The sequence below is a fragment of the Carassius carassius genome, chromosome 14 (assembly GCF_963082965.1).
Source record: "Carassius carassius chromosome 14, fCarCar2.1, whole genome shotgun sequence".
Taxonomy (NCBI): domain Eukaryota; kingdom Metazoa; phylum Chordata; class Actinopteri; order Cypriniformes; family Cyprinidae; genus Carassius; species Carassius carassius.
The window spans coordinates 29,577,960-29,593,291 of NC_081768.1; the positions used below are offsets into that span (position 1 = coordinate 29,577,960).

Consider the following 15,332-nt stretch of genomic DNA (forward strand, 5'->3'; position numbering starts at 1 on the left):
GCCTATGAACTCCAGTTTCGGGCACTCCAGTCAGTACTCTAGTTTCCATTCCCATTTCCAACTCCATTTCCCAGAATACTGTGCTTAGGGCTAATCACCACCAGGTGTTCCCCATTACCACTCCCCTATATATACTGTGTTTGGAATCTCAATGATTGCCAAGTCTTGTTTAGTTCTGTCTGGCATTACCAAGCATTTTCCCTGTGTTTGTTCCTACCGTGTCTGATCTTGGATTGTTTATACCGACTGTGATTCTCTGCTGCCTGCCCAGACCTCTGCTTGTTACTGGTTCTGATTTTGGATATCCCCTTACATACCTGACGCTGTCCTCTGATCATTGCCTGTTTGACCATTCTGTTAATAAAGTACTGCAATATGGATCCGAATGTTTCTGACTCCATGTTACAAATACATTAGTTATTGATTAACTAACTGTTAACATAAAATTATATTACATACTGATTAGTTAACACATCTTCCTTAGTAATTAACAGTAGTTAGTTGTTAATGAATAATCACCTGTTAGTTCTTCAACAACTCCTTATTAGTTATGCAGTAAGAAAAAGTATTGTTAGCATTACCTAACATTATAATACCATTCATATTTCTACTTTTTTATAATTTAAAAAAGAAAACGATCTGATGTACGTATATTTGACATTTGAGGCTTAATACTATAGAAAAGCAAATTTTTTTTTTTTAGTTAGAGTGCTTTCAGCTTGTTTATTTTCATATAAAAATACAGCATGCAGTTACATCAAAAAATGGTATAAACATCATTCAGTGTAAATTGTGATAATTGTAGTTATCGCAATTACATTTTCAAGGGAATAATCAACAATAATTTTTGTCATAATTGTGCAACCCTATATGATATTATCAAAATGGCTAAATCTGGTCATTTTAGGATATTGCTTGTTTGCTGGTCGTGATGTCCACAGAATTATTGCAAAGCACCATTAGACAGGTACTGTGCAGAAGCACTGGTCCAAAGGAGACTAGTGAGTGCTGCCAGCTGTTAGTATTTGTCAAGAATCTCTTTTTTTATCTCACACTGCAAGGTGAGTACGGAAGACCTGCTTGTAGAACAATCATACTTCCTATCACAATAACGATCTCAAACACACCACACATGCAATGAAGGTGCACAGGGATAGAGTTACAAAATCCAATTAAAACCCTTTTAAACTTGAATCAAAGCTGATGAATGAAGATTCCAATGCTTTTCAAGACATTATGCACAACATATGCAATAAGCTTAGTGAGCAATGCCCAGAGAATGGCTGCTGTAATAAAAAATTAAAAACAAGGGAGAACCAAGGAAATACTAATAGCTGATAAAAAAAAACACACACATTCCATGATAATCTAGCTGTAGTTTGCCTTTTTTGACACTTAATTTTGTCAGTGAAATGACTTAACCAACTAAAGTTTTGTCTTTTCAATATAACATATATCATATGTTTTTGCATACTCTGCATATTTTGATTTTATTTATTTTTTTACCTTACTTCAGGCCACTATTGTACTGTGTGTACAAAGCTAAGCAGCATCAGCAAATGGTATCAGAAATAAATGAACTACTGCTGACAATTATTGCATAATTATTCTATTTAAAGCAGATGTTTGATTGATCATACAATAGTAACAGCAATATCTGTTCAATGTAAAATGTCCAGTCTGGGTTTAAAAATGCTGAGAGAGAACTAGATCATCTGAAATATGTGACATTGCATTATATAGATTTGGCCTGTTTGCTGTTTATCCCAAAACCAGCTAGAAGTGTTCTCTCAGTAGACATATAAAAATCTGTGGCTCTTAGACCAATTTCTCTAAAGATGAGTTTAGCGCTAGTCTGCTGAACTGCATTGCTGAGTCTCTTACAGTTTTTCTCAGACTACACTGAAATTTTCTTCTCCCCAGTCCAGATGCAAAGACTTAACCACCAATAAGACTTCAAATCATGTCATCATTGAGCCGTTGTATTAGATGAAGCAAAAAGGGAGTATTCCTCATCCGTTTCTCTGCTTAAATGCTGTCTGGTATTATTCAACAGCCTGCACTTCAATGCAGTCCACCCACTAAAACACCTGGCAAAGATTTGTTTTAAGATATACTCACAGGATGTCCCTCTCTTCCATCCACTCCAGGAATTCCAGGCGGTCCTGGATCTCCCTGAAGAGACAAAGATCATATAGTCAGAATAAATGTGTGCCACATCTCTTTAACTAAATGTTTGAAAATTGATGCTTTTTATTTTCCTTGAAAATAACAATGAGCACATTTTGAATGCATACAATACTGAGAACATTTCACTTCAAATCCTAATCTTTTTATTTTATAATAAACAAGATGAAATGCCACTGAATCTGCTGGCAATAACATAAAGGCAGCAACAATGTGTTTCTTGGTTACTCATGATTTGGAGAACATACAGCAATACAAGACATTCTTAATGTCTTTTAAATCAAGCAGTATGATTAAGATGCAACAAATCTTAAACAGTGTCATGTGTTTTATTTTTATCCTTTACATGTAGGCAAGAGCATGTGTAAGCAAAAAGTATTTAAGCATGGGGAATTTTTTTTTCAACATAATGATTATTAAACATGTAATGACTCTGTGGTGAGTTGCCCTTCATTGCTGTTCTCTGGCTTGAAGAAATAAAGGTGAACTTTAAAGGAGTAGTGCATGTTTAAAGATCTGAAACTAATCAAATAATCCAGGATTTATCATATAGGCAACCATCAAGATGTTGAGGAACAGCTTGGTTTAATAAAAGCCATCTGTAAGCCTGGAAAAAAGACAGCGTAGATCAGCATGAAAGAGGAAACGATGGTGCAAACCTTTTTATGGCTTTCCATAGGGAGAATCTGTACTAGCATATCTTTTCATGCAATTCTGTCAAATAATACAGCATCTTGGAACCCGTGTAGCATCCTTAAAATGGGCTTGCCAAATATTCTCAGTGGTCCATATTCACAGTTCAAGGAAGCCATTAAACATGTGCAGTCTTTTACAGTGAGAAGAACTCTATCAGTACAGACCTTTAAACCAATTCCTCCAGGAATTCCATCTTTCCCATCTCTGCCAGGTGCTCCCTTGATAAACACACACACAAACACACACACACACACACACATACAAAGGCATTAAAGCATAATGACTGGCCACTCACTAAATTGAAGTAGAGAAATGATTGAGTGGTAAATATACAAGCTCTCCTGGATATCCAGGTGGACCAGCAGGGCCTCTACTCCCTTTTTCTCCCTAAAATAGACAGTATGTCTGTTAATGCAATATAGAGTATTGGAACATAACAAACAAATGAGGTTGCATTGCTGTTCAAGCCATTAACAGATTTGATTTGTGAAAGTAATTGTTTTATTTATCCATACCAGCATCTCTCTAAGCACAAAGTACATCATGTATCATTCCAACATTATATCAGTACTTTTCCGCATAGAGACTTATTCATTATTCACCAAAAATAAATAAATAAATAACTGTATTCCAAATTACTATGCCTACATTTTGAAGTGCACTAAATTTTCATGTCAAGAGGATTAAAAACAAACAAACAAAAACAATGATCTTTGAGAACAGAGAGTAAGCTGGACAAGGAAAGGGGATGATTTATGCCACGGTTAAAGAGTATCACATACAATGTATGTATGCGGATAAGTTGACGTTCAGATCAAAGCACAAACAACATAAACACTGTATCCGCGTAAGGTGCTGCTGACACAGAACAGCACATGTTGTTTAAGTATAGGCGCTATAGGATGACGTGGAGGAGACAAATTGTTGAATAAAGTTGTTAATTTGTGTTCTGAAGATAAACAGAGGTCTTACAGACTAATGACATGAGGCTGAATAATTAATGATAGAATTATTTTTTTGGGGTAAAATATCCCTTTAAATAAGAAAAATAAAGAAGAAATTATCTATACCATTTGTCCATCTTTGCCTGGTAGTCCTTGTATTCCTTGATTGCCAGCAGACCCCTAGAGAGAGAAAACAAAGTAATGATTAACATTAACTTCACTGAAAATACATTATATTTTATGTTATAATATATCAATAATAAAAATTAACTAAATGATTCCAATTCAAACTGGTATACAAACTTAAGCAGTTTGCTTCAAATAGTATTTGGAAACTTTCAAATCAAATATAAAAATAGAAATGTCACTATCAAGCAAGTGACATGCTAGCAAGTGTTGATAGCTAGAGCTTTGATTTAAGTCAGTTCCCCTCTACTAACTTTGACAAACAGAATGCACAATACTTTTTTTTCTTCTTTTGGAATCTGCAGGGAAACCTCTTATTGTTGACAACAGGTTTATAAACGATTCTCATTGCACATTTGGGGAGATGTTTGGCTCACGTTGCATTGCCAAATGCAAATTAAGTGACTCAAACTCACACAGCACTTGCAGAGGTCGAGTGGAGTAGCATTATGTTAATCTCTGATGATCGCACAAAGCAGCTCAAAACCATGAATTGCCAAAATAACAGCCTGAAAAATAACAAACTCTCTAAAACCTTTTCAGTTTTAGCCAATAAGAAAGGTTCTGATGTGTGTGGTTGGGTTTGTCATCATTGGATTGGCTGAGGTGTCTTTCGTGGGCGTTTTTTTAAGCATAGAGTGGATATGATGGTGTGGTGGTTTAATTCAAAGAAGGAAGCAAACGTCACTGAAATGGTTTAAACATATGTAAGTATTTTACAGTTTCCCATTAAAAATACAGTAGCAACTGTTACACAGAAAATTGTAGTGCTTAATTTAAATATCAAGATTTAAAAAGCTTCTGTCATCAAAAAGCCTTGCCTACTTTTGTTATACTTGGTGCGAACTGATTATATTGGCTTATAAGAAGCCTGCGTAATGATGAACAATCTTTAAACAATAGTGTGTTTCTAGGCTTAAACAATGACAAATGATCTAGGATTGTCAGAGAGCATTGCTGGCACTGATAGCCTTAGCAACCTGGTACGTTTTGCAAACATGCAAACTCATCCATCACACTATGAAAAGGTAACGATCAATTAATCATTTTTATTTAGAACTGTGTCAGATTTGTGATGGACAAATTAAGCATTTTCATGTGCAAGTTGTTAAAAAAATAGTAATGCAATGGTTTTCTTGTACTATAAAAATGTATATTCTTTACTAAGAAGCTATTATTAATTCTAATCAATTATAATTATAATTAATTCTAAATGTGTTGAGACATGCTGCGTTTGATCTCGTACTCTATCGCATACATTGCCAGTGTTTTGGGCTTGCTTAGACCTTTGTTGTGCTAAACAGTAAAGTGCGTTCAAGCCCACTAGCCAAGACAGTGTAAAGATATACCCTTTGTGGGAAGCAGTTAAATCAGTGGGAGTTAAAAGCAGATTGTAAGTGTATTTATTTCTTGTCTCATTAGTGTTTAGCGCAGTTGTCGTTGCTAGGAAACACTTGTTTGTTTACTGTGTTGAGACGTGCTGCGTTTGGTCTCGTACTCTATTGCCTACGTTGTCAGTGTTGTGCGCTTGCTTAGACCTTTGTTGTGCTAAACAGTAAAGTTCGTTCAGCTGAATTCAATTTCCATTTTGTCGGGTATAAAAAAAAGATTAGTATACTGCAGCAGCGGTTGCGGCAGCCCTCCAGTTCAGCCCTCCTCGTGTGAAGACCGAAGAGTGTAAAGACCATTGACTCTACCATGCGACTCCACCGGGCAGGGACACCGGCAGGGAATATAAGTATTGTTTTGATTAATCTCTTTTTCCTTCTCCTTGTTTCATTTCTGTTTCAGTTGTTTTTTTGTTTAGAACCAATTCTTACTATGTGTTTCCAGATCCCTACTATCACTACCACTCGCAAACCACACATCACACAATGTAGGCAGCGCAATCTTAACAACCTGCCCACTTTGCCTATATCTGCTAATACACTACTTTCTTTTTCTATTGGTCATTGGAATTGCCAGTCTGCTGTAAACAAAACTGATTTCATTACTTCTATTATAAGTCATTCAAAGCTTAATCTCATGGCATTAACAGAGACCTGGATCAAACCAGAGGACACTGCTACACCTGCAGCACTCTCCAATAATTTCTCCTTTTCCCACTCCCCCCGTTTGACTGGAAGAGGTGGAGGTACTGGTCTGCTCATCTCTAATGATTGGAAATTTAATCCTTTCCCATCTTTGGATATCAACAGCTCCTTTGAATCTCATTCAGTTACTGTTACCTACCCTGTTAAAATACATTTGTAGTTGTCTATCGACCCCCAGGACCACTGGGTAACTTTTTGGATGAATTAGATGTGTTGCTCTCAACCTTTCCGGAGGATGGTACTCCCCTAGTTATGCTTGGAGATTTCAACATCCACCTAGATAAACCTCTGTATGCTGACTTCCACACTCTGCTTGCCTCTTTTGATCTCAACCGAGGTTCAACTACTGCTACTCACAAATCAGTCAACCAACTGTACCTTATTTATACGCAACACTGCTCCACTGATCATGTTCTGGTTACTCCACTGCACACATTGGATCACTTCCTACTCACTCTTAACCTCAACATGGTCCCTGACACGTCACTTACCCCTCCACATGTCATCTTTCGACGTAACCTACGCACACTTTCACCCAACCGGCTCTCTGCAATGGTTTCATCTTCACTTCCTTCCCCTAAACTGTTAGCATCTTTTGATGCTAACAGTGCTACTGATACTTTCTGCTCAACTCTTTCATCTTGTTTAGACACTGTTTGCCCCTTATCTTGCAGGCCAGCCCGTAACACCCCTTCTGCCCCTTGGTTATCTGATGTTCTACATGAACACCGTTCTAAGCTTAGAGCTGCTGAAAGGGTGTGGCGCAAATCCCAAAATACTACTGACCTTAATGTGTATCAGTCACTCCTATCTTCCTTCTCTGCAAATGTCTGCACTGCTAAAATGACATACTACCATAACAAAATTAACAATTTGTCTAACTCTCGCATGCTTTTTAAAACATTTTCCTCACTTCTTTGTCCTCCTCCCCCTCCTGCTTCATCTCTAATAGCTGACGACTTTGCCAACATTTTTCATTAATAAAATTAAACACATGAGTGCACAATTTTCCACACCACAATCAGTCAAGCTCATATCACCAGCAAACATACACTCATTTACATCCTTCTCTTCACTCTCTGAGGCAGAAGTCTCAAAACTCATCCTTTCTAATCACCCTACTACTTGCCCGCTTGATCCTATTCCATCTCATCTCCTTCAAGCCATTTCTCCTGCAGTTGTACCTGCACTCACTCACATAATCGACACATCCCTCCACACTGGTGTTTTTCCCTCATCATTTAGACAGGCTCGTATAACTCCACTACTTAAGAAACCCACCCTCAACCCATCTCTTTTAGAGAACTACGGACCAGTTTCCCTTCTTCCTTTCATTGCAAAAACGCTTGAACGAGCTGTGTTCAACCAAGTCTCTACATTTATCACACACAACAACCTCCTTGACAGCAACCAATCTGGCTTCAGAAGTGGACATTCAACTGAGACTGCCTTGCTCTCAGTTGTTGAAGTGATAAGACTGGCAAGAGCGGAATCCAAATCTTCAGTACTTATCCTGCTTGATCTGTCCGCTTTGACACGGTTAACCACCAAATCCTCCTATCAACCCTACTGGCAGAAGTCATCTCAGGAACCACACTTCAATGGTTTTAGTCTTACCTATCAGATAGGTCCTTTAAAGTATCTTGGAGAGGTGAGGTGTCCAAGTCACAACATCTAACTGCTGGGGTGCCTCAGGGCTCAGTTCTTGGACCACTTCTCTTCTCTGTCTACATGGCATCATTAGGTTCTGTCATTCAGAAACATGGCTTTTCATACCACTGCTATGCTGATGACACTCAACTCTACCTCTCATTCCATCCTGATGATCTGACGGTAGCTATTCACATCTCAGCTTGTCTAACAGACATTTCTTGCTGGATGATGGACCATCACCTTCAACTCAACCTTGCCGAGACAGAACTGCTTGTGATTCCAGCAAACCCATCGTTTCATCACGATTTCACCATCAAGTTAGGCACATCAACCATAACTCCTTCAAAAACAGCTAGAAGCCTTGGAGTTATGATTGATGATCAGCTGACTTTCACAGACCACATTGCTAGAACTGTCTGATCCTGCAGATTTGTTTTATTCAACATCAAGAAGATCTGGCCCTTTCTTTCAGAACATGCTGCACAACTCCTTGTTCAAGCTCTTGTTCTGTCCAGGCTGGACTATTGCAATGCCCTCTTGGCAGGTTCTATCAAACCTTTCAATTAATTCAGAACGCGGCAGCAAGATTAATTTTTAATGAGCCAAAAATAATACACGTCACAGCTCTGTTTATCAATTTGCACTGGCTTCCAATAGCTGCTTGCATAAAATTCAAGGCATTGATTTTTGCCTACAAAACTACCACTGGCTCTGCACCCATTTACCTAAATTTGTGGCTTCAGACATATGTGCCCTCTAGAAGCTTGCGTTCTGCAAGTGAACGTCGCTTGATTGTGCCATCTCAAAGAAGCACAAAGTCACTTTTACGGACTTTTAAATTGAATATACCCTCCTGGTGGAATGACCTCCCCAAATCAATCCGAGCAGCTGAGTCCTTAGCCATCTTCAAGAATTGGCTTAAAACCCATCTCTTCCATCTTTGTTTGACCCTCTAACTTTAACACTCACTATTCTAATTCTGTCCTTAAAAAAAAAATAACTACCTTTCTAATCTTTTTGTATTCTATTTTATTTTCATTTATTATGCAATTGTGTGGTTGTGTGTGTGTGTGTGTGTAAAGACCTCTAACACTAGCTTGTTCTATTCTTTTTTTATTCTATCTGTTTTCTTTGTATTTATTATATTATTTAAAAGCCCATGCCCAGACTTTTTATAGCACTTATATATCATTGCTCTTTTTGTTGTTTTTGATTGCTTCCACTGTCATTATTTGTAAGTCACTTTGGATAAAAGCGTCTGCTAAATGAATAAATGTAATGTAATGTAATATAATCGATTGTTAGTTTAGTAGCTAAACTATTATTTGAAATCCAAAAGTTGCAGGTAATATGTTAACATGTTATTAAAATGTAAGACATGAAAGTGGACTACGATCTCTGAAGATTGTGGCCAGGTCCACATGGAATAAGCACCCACAGATTTCCACCTAATACATTTTTGATTGTTACATATTTTGGCTAATTTGATAATCTTTGAATTGGAATTAAAAGTTTTAGACATTTTAAATCCATTACACATTATTTCTCCAAAGATTACCCCAAGAAATTCCACCAAATAATAGCAAAAATCCCATATGTGCCTGATTAATGACAATTAAAAACATAAAATAAAAAATGCACAGACATCATGGAACCGAGCTCCAGAAAAAAATATAAGATGTTCCTACCTGATATTTTACTGTCAACAATAAAACAACAATGGCCAAATAAATTATTCCATCTACAGTATTTATTAAACTTCTTTTAACTCTTTTAAAACTGACCTTTTCACCTGGTTTGCCAGGTTGCCCTGGTATACCTGGTATACCGCTGTCACCCTAAAGACAAACACACACACACACACTGAAAAAATTCATTTCAGTAAATTCAGTGAAATAAGTTATATATAATCTTATAATATTTTAAATAATATCTGCCTGAATTAAAATATACTAAGTAAAATTTAAACAAAACCAGTCACAAGTATTGACTCCAGAAAATTAAAAACCTTAGAATATGTGTGAGATACCTGAGTAAAACTGACTCTGCATCCAGAAACTTATATACAGTATGGCGACTGAATATGTTCACATAATTAAACTAGTTTATTTAGCGATACAGTTATAGCTTCTTACTGCTTCCCCGTGACTTCCCTTCTCCCCCTTATGCCCATCAGCTCCACGTGGCCCCTGTTCAAACAGAGGGGAAAAAACTGGCATGATCAAGTATCTCATGAGGTTTTGTAGGGCATGTCCATTTTCTGACTCGGGCATTCATACCTGAATTCCGGGAGAGCCTTGAAAGCCGGGACTTCCTCTAGAACCTGGGACACCCTTCAGAAAAGAAAGAGTCTTATATTAGTCTGACCCACAGTCATGCAAATTAATATTAAAACCTCTTAAGATCTGCACCCCCCCATTTGAACCACCGGTGGGACCTAAATTTAATCATCACTGTAAAAAATTATAAGTTGTGAAAGAGTGAACTACACATAAAGTATATGTATCATTTACATGCTTACAACCTCAGATTTCGTGTCAATCCCATACATTTTTTAATTATGTTACATAAAATTAGAAAATAAAGTCTAAATTTGCCCCCCATCATCCGTAAAAATTACCAAATAGTATTCATATTCGCATCCATATCGCTGTGACGATCGTGCACCAGAGAGACACAGGAGAGAGTTAGATCCAATCGCAGATGTCTTTGTTGGGGTAATCCAAATCGTGGTCAAAAAACAGCCAAGGTCAAAACCAAACAATCAGTCCAAAACAAATAAACAAATAAACAAAAGAGGGAACAGGAAAGGGAACGGAACGGAAACTCGGAGGACGAGAAGACAAGAAAGAATCTCGGAGGACGAGAAGGCTGGACACACGAAAGGTAAGGACTCCATACAGACAACAGGAAAGGACTGGTAAATATAGGGAGACTAATGGCAATTAAGTGAAGGCACCTGGTGCAATTAGTTGGAGTGCAATTACTGTGATGAAGGGACAAGGCTAGTGGGAATTGTAGTGCCTACGGTGAAGTGCCTAAGGGGAAGTGAGCCCAGTAGTGGACACCCAGGGAAACAGAGACTAGACAGCGTGACATTACCCCCTCCTCCACGGAGCAGCTGCCAGATGCTCCACCCGAACCCAAAAGAGACCAAAGACACAAAGAGACACAAAGAGCCAGGTAAAATGGGGAAACAGAGACAAGAGGACCAGGTAAAATGGGGAAACAGAGACAAGAGAACCATGTAAAATGGGGAAACAGAGACAAAAACAAGGAGTCCAGGAGGGAGGTGGACCGGCGGAGGATCAGGGGGAGGGACAGAGGGCCAGGTCAATAGAGGGAAACAAAGAGAAAGACAAAGACAAGAAACCCAGGAGGGAGGTGGACCGGCGGAGGATCAGGGGGAGGGACGGAGGGCCAGGTCCATAGGTGGAAAACAGACAGAAGAACAAAAACAAAACAACCACAAACACAAGTCCAGGAAGGACCTAACGTGAAGCCCACCAGGGCAGAGCAGAAGACCACCACATCTGTGTGGTCGAGACAGAAGCCCACCAGGGCGGAGCAGAAGACCACCACATCCGTGTGCTCGAGACAGAAGCCCCCCAGGGCGGCGCAGAAGACCACCACATACGTGCGGTCAGGACAGAAACCCACCAGGGCGGAGCAGATGACCACCACATCCATGCGGTCAAGACAGAAGCCCACCAGGGCGGCGCAGAAGACCACCGCATCCTTTCGGTCGTGACAGAAGCCCCCCAGGGTGGCGCAGAAGACCACCACATCTGTGCGGTCGAGACAGAAGCCAAACAGGGCGGAGCAGATGACCACCACATCAGTGCGGTCGAGAAAGAAGCCCACCAGGGCGGAGCAGAAGACCACCACAATGGGATCGATGATATAGGAGAGCAAGTCTGAAACAGAGAACATGAACAAGTTAAGGGTAGCCTCCGTGGCCACGACAGGATCAGTCGAGTGCTCAGAGAGTTCGGCTGAGACGTGACGAGGCTCTGGAAGTTCCGCAGAGGCGAGGAGAGACTCTGGTAGTTCAGCCGAGACGAGGAGAGGCTCTGGTAGTTCCACAGGGAAATGAAGAGACTCTGGTACTCCCATGGTGTTTCCTTGTTCATAAAGATCAATGGTGACTTGCCTTTGTTCATGACGATCACTGGTGACTTGACTCGGTCCTTGAAGATAACCGGTGACTGGACTTTGTCCCTGAAGATCACCGGTGACTTGACTCTGTCCCTGAAGATCACCGGTGACTTGACTCTGTCCTTGAAGATCACCAGTGACTTGGCTCTGTCCTTGAAGATCACCATTGAATTGACTTAACTCTGGAAGGTCAACGTTGACTAGCCTTGACTCTGGAAGGTCAACGGTGACTAACCCTGACTCTGGAAGGTCAACGGTGACTAACCCTGACTCTGGAGGGTCCACGAGCACCTGACTCGACTCTGGAGGGTCCACGAGCACCTGACTCGACTCTGGAGGGTCAACAGGAACTAACCCTGACTCTGGAAGGTCAACAGTGACTGACCCTGACTCTGGAAAGTCGATGGTGACTAGCCCTGACTCTGGAAAGTCGACGGTGACTAACCCTGACTCTGGAGGGTCCACGAGCACCTGACTCGACTCTGGAGGGTCCACGAGCATCTGACTCCACTCTGGAGGGTAAACCAGAAACTGACTCCACTCTGGGAATTAAACGGGCACCTGACTCGACTCTGGAAGGTCAACAGGAACTAGCCCTGACTCTGGAAGGTCAACGGTGACTAACCCTGACTCTGGAGGGTCCATGAGCACCTGACTCGGCTCTGGAGGGTCCACGAGCACCTGACTCGACTTTGGAGGGTCAACCGTAACCTGACTTGATTCTGGAGGGTCAACTGGAACGTGACTCGACTCTGGATGGTCAACAGGAACCTGACTCGACTCTGGATAGTCAAAATGGAACCTGACTCAACTCTGGAGGGTCAACTGGAACCTGACTCAACTCTGGAGGGTCAACTGGAACCTGACTCAAGTCTGGAGGGTCAACTGGAACCTGACTCAACTCTGGAGGGTCAACGGGAATATGACTCGACTCTGGAGGCTCAACCGGAACCTGACTCAGCTCTGGAGGGTCAACTGGAACCTGACTCGACTCTGGACGGTCAACGAGAATATGACTCGAATCTGGAGGGTCAACCGGAATCTGACACAGGAGAGAGTTAGATCCAATCGCAGATGTCTTTATTGGGGTAATCCAAATCGTGGTCAAAAAACAGCCAAGGTCAAAACCAAACAATTAGTCCAAAACAAATAAACAAAAGAGGGAACAGGAAAGGGAACGGAATGGAAACTCGGAGGACGAGAAGACAGGGAAGAATCTCGGAGGACGAGAAGGCTGAAAACAAGAACATGAAACAAAACCCAAAACAGACATTACAACTGATGTCTTTGCTACCTTTCTGTACGCTGATCGTGGTAATATCATCGCTATCTATGGAGGGCCAGAGAGCTCTAAGATTCCATCAAAAATATTTTAATCTGTGTTCCGAAGATGAACGACGGTCCTACGGGCTTGGAATGACATGAGGGCGAATAATTCTTTGGGTGAACTAACCTTTTAAATATAAAGAAGTATATTATACAGCAGGGCCTTGCTTTGGGTGGTGTAACTGTTGCGTTCACTCAGAGCCCCACCCCACAGAAAACGTTACCCAGACTAACATTACCCTTCGACCACCATTGTATGAGACAGGTTTATTGTGGGAAGGGTGTTAACATAACGTGTTTCAAAAGAACCAAAGTTTGACACGTTTCAGTGAGTCATCTTAACTTAATAACTGATCTGAGGTATGTTTCCCAAACAACAATGTATCTCTCTTTTGTTTTCTTAATTTTTTAGATGTTTGATTCAGTCTCATGTTCCCTCTAACATCATACTTAGCACTTACTCACAGCACATACTTTTTCATCTAAATTAAAGCGTTTACTAAATTCATAAATTTGAACATTGTCAAGTTGTGCCTAGGTTTCTGTGTTCAAGGACTCTTATTTTGTATTCATTTTTTGGTATCCATGTTCTTTTCCTTTGTTTCCTCGGTTTCCGAGTTAGTTCTCATTGGTTTCTCATTTTGTTCATCTGTTTTTAATTTAGTTATTGTTTACCCTGCATTTATTTAGACCCGCGTTCGGTTCTGTATTTTTCCATTCTTGTCAAGATATGTTTTGTTTTGTTATTGATGCCTTTGGAAAATAAAGGCATGGCTCTTAAAGAGACTGATCACCCAAAAATGTAAGTTCTATCTGCATTTACTCAACCTCATGTAGTTGCAAACCCGTATGAGATTCTTTCTTCTGTTGAACACAACATAATATTTGATTGATATGAAGCAAGAAGAATGTTGCTGGTAGCCATTTAATAGTATTTTCTCTAATGTGGAAGTCAGTTTCCAAAAATAAAGAGTGTGTTTCCAAAAATACAAAATACAAAAATACACCAACCAAAAAAAACACCAACACATACACTTTCCAACACGAGGAAAAAACATTTTAGACTTTGTTTACACCACACAGAGAGAAACTTACAAAGCCCTGTCCCTTCCCCACCTCAGTGCCTCAGACCACATCACTGTCATGCTAATGCCTGCATACAGACCACTCATTAACGTCGCCAAACCAGTTCACAAACAGATTAAAGTGTGTCAACTGACTGAAATATGTTTAAGCAGGCTGCCATATACAATAACTCCACTGACCTCCAGGAGTACTCAGGGATTGTCACTGCCTACATCAACAATTGTATTGATGATGTAACGGTCACAGAAACCATCACTGTCTGGGCCAACCAGAAGCCGTGGATGACAGGGGAGGTGTACAGACTCCTGAAGACACGGAACCCTGCATTCAGACCTGGAGATGAGGTGGGCCTGAGAACAGCCAGGGCCAACCTGTCCCACGGCATCAGAGAGGTTAAGAGACAGCACTCCAGGAGGATAGCCCATCACTTCAGCGTCAGCAGAGACACTCAGAGCCTGTGGCAGGGGATACAGACCATTACAGACTACAAGCCCCCACCACGGACCTGTGACAGCAACATCTCTCTACTGAACAAGTCCTGAAGAAGCCATCTCCATCCTGCTTCATTGACTACCGTCCTGTTGCACTTACTCCCATCCTCATGAAGTGCTTTGAATGGCTAGTCATGTTCCACATAAAGTCTGCCCTCCCCGCCTCCCTGGACCCCTTCCAGTTTGCATATCGGTCCAACCGGTCAATCGATGATGCCATCGCCACTGCCGTCCACTCAGCACTCACGTCCACTCACTCTCTTTAACCTGGCTTACACATAACACACTAATATGCTTCTAATATCCAAATCCGTTAAAGGATTTTTAGGCTGCATTAATTAGGTAAACTGGAACCGGGATTACTTCCCATAACACCTGATGTACAGTACTTGCTACATCATTAGAAGAATTGGATCTACGCTAATATTAGTCTGTTTCTATCTTATTCTGAGGTCACCATAGCCACCAGATCCACTTCACTTGTCACTTCATTTATAGCGATATCGTTGACT

At 40.5% G+C, this 15,332-nt stretch overlaps 1 protein-coding gene across 1 annotated transcript in view; it reads right to left on the reverse strand.

The window, feature by feature from the left end:
• LOC132157463 (collagen alpha-1(XXI) chain-like) overlaps positions 1-15,332 on the reverse strand; it is a 124,998-nt gene that overhangs the window by 77,091 nt on the left and 32,575 nt on the right. The window contains exons 10-16 of the mRNA XM_059566822.1: positions 10,039-10,092; positions 9,895-9,948; positions 9,544-9,597; positions 3,954-4,007; positions 3,217-3,270; positions 3,048-3,101; positions 2,122-2,175 (exon numbers count right to left, since the gene is read on the reverse strand). Of these exons, the coding sequence (XP_059422805.1) occupies positions 2,122-2,175; positions 3,048-3,101; positions 3,217-3,270; positions 3,954-4,007; positions 9,544-9,597; positions 9,895-9,948; positions 10,039-10,092 (378 nt within the window). The remainder of the gene's footprint in view (positions 1-2,121; positions 2,176-3,047; positions 3,102-3,216; positions 3,271-3,953; positions 4,008-9,543; positions 9,598-9,894; positions 9,949-10,038; positions 10,093-15,332) is intronic.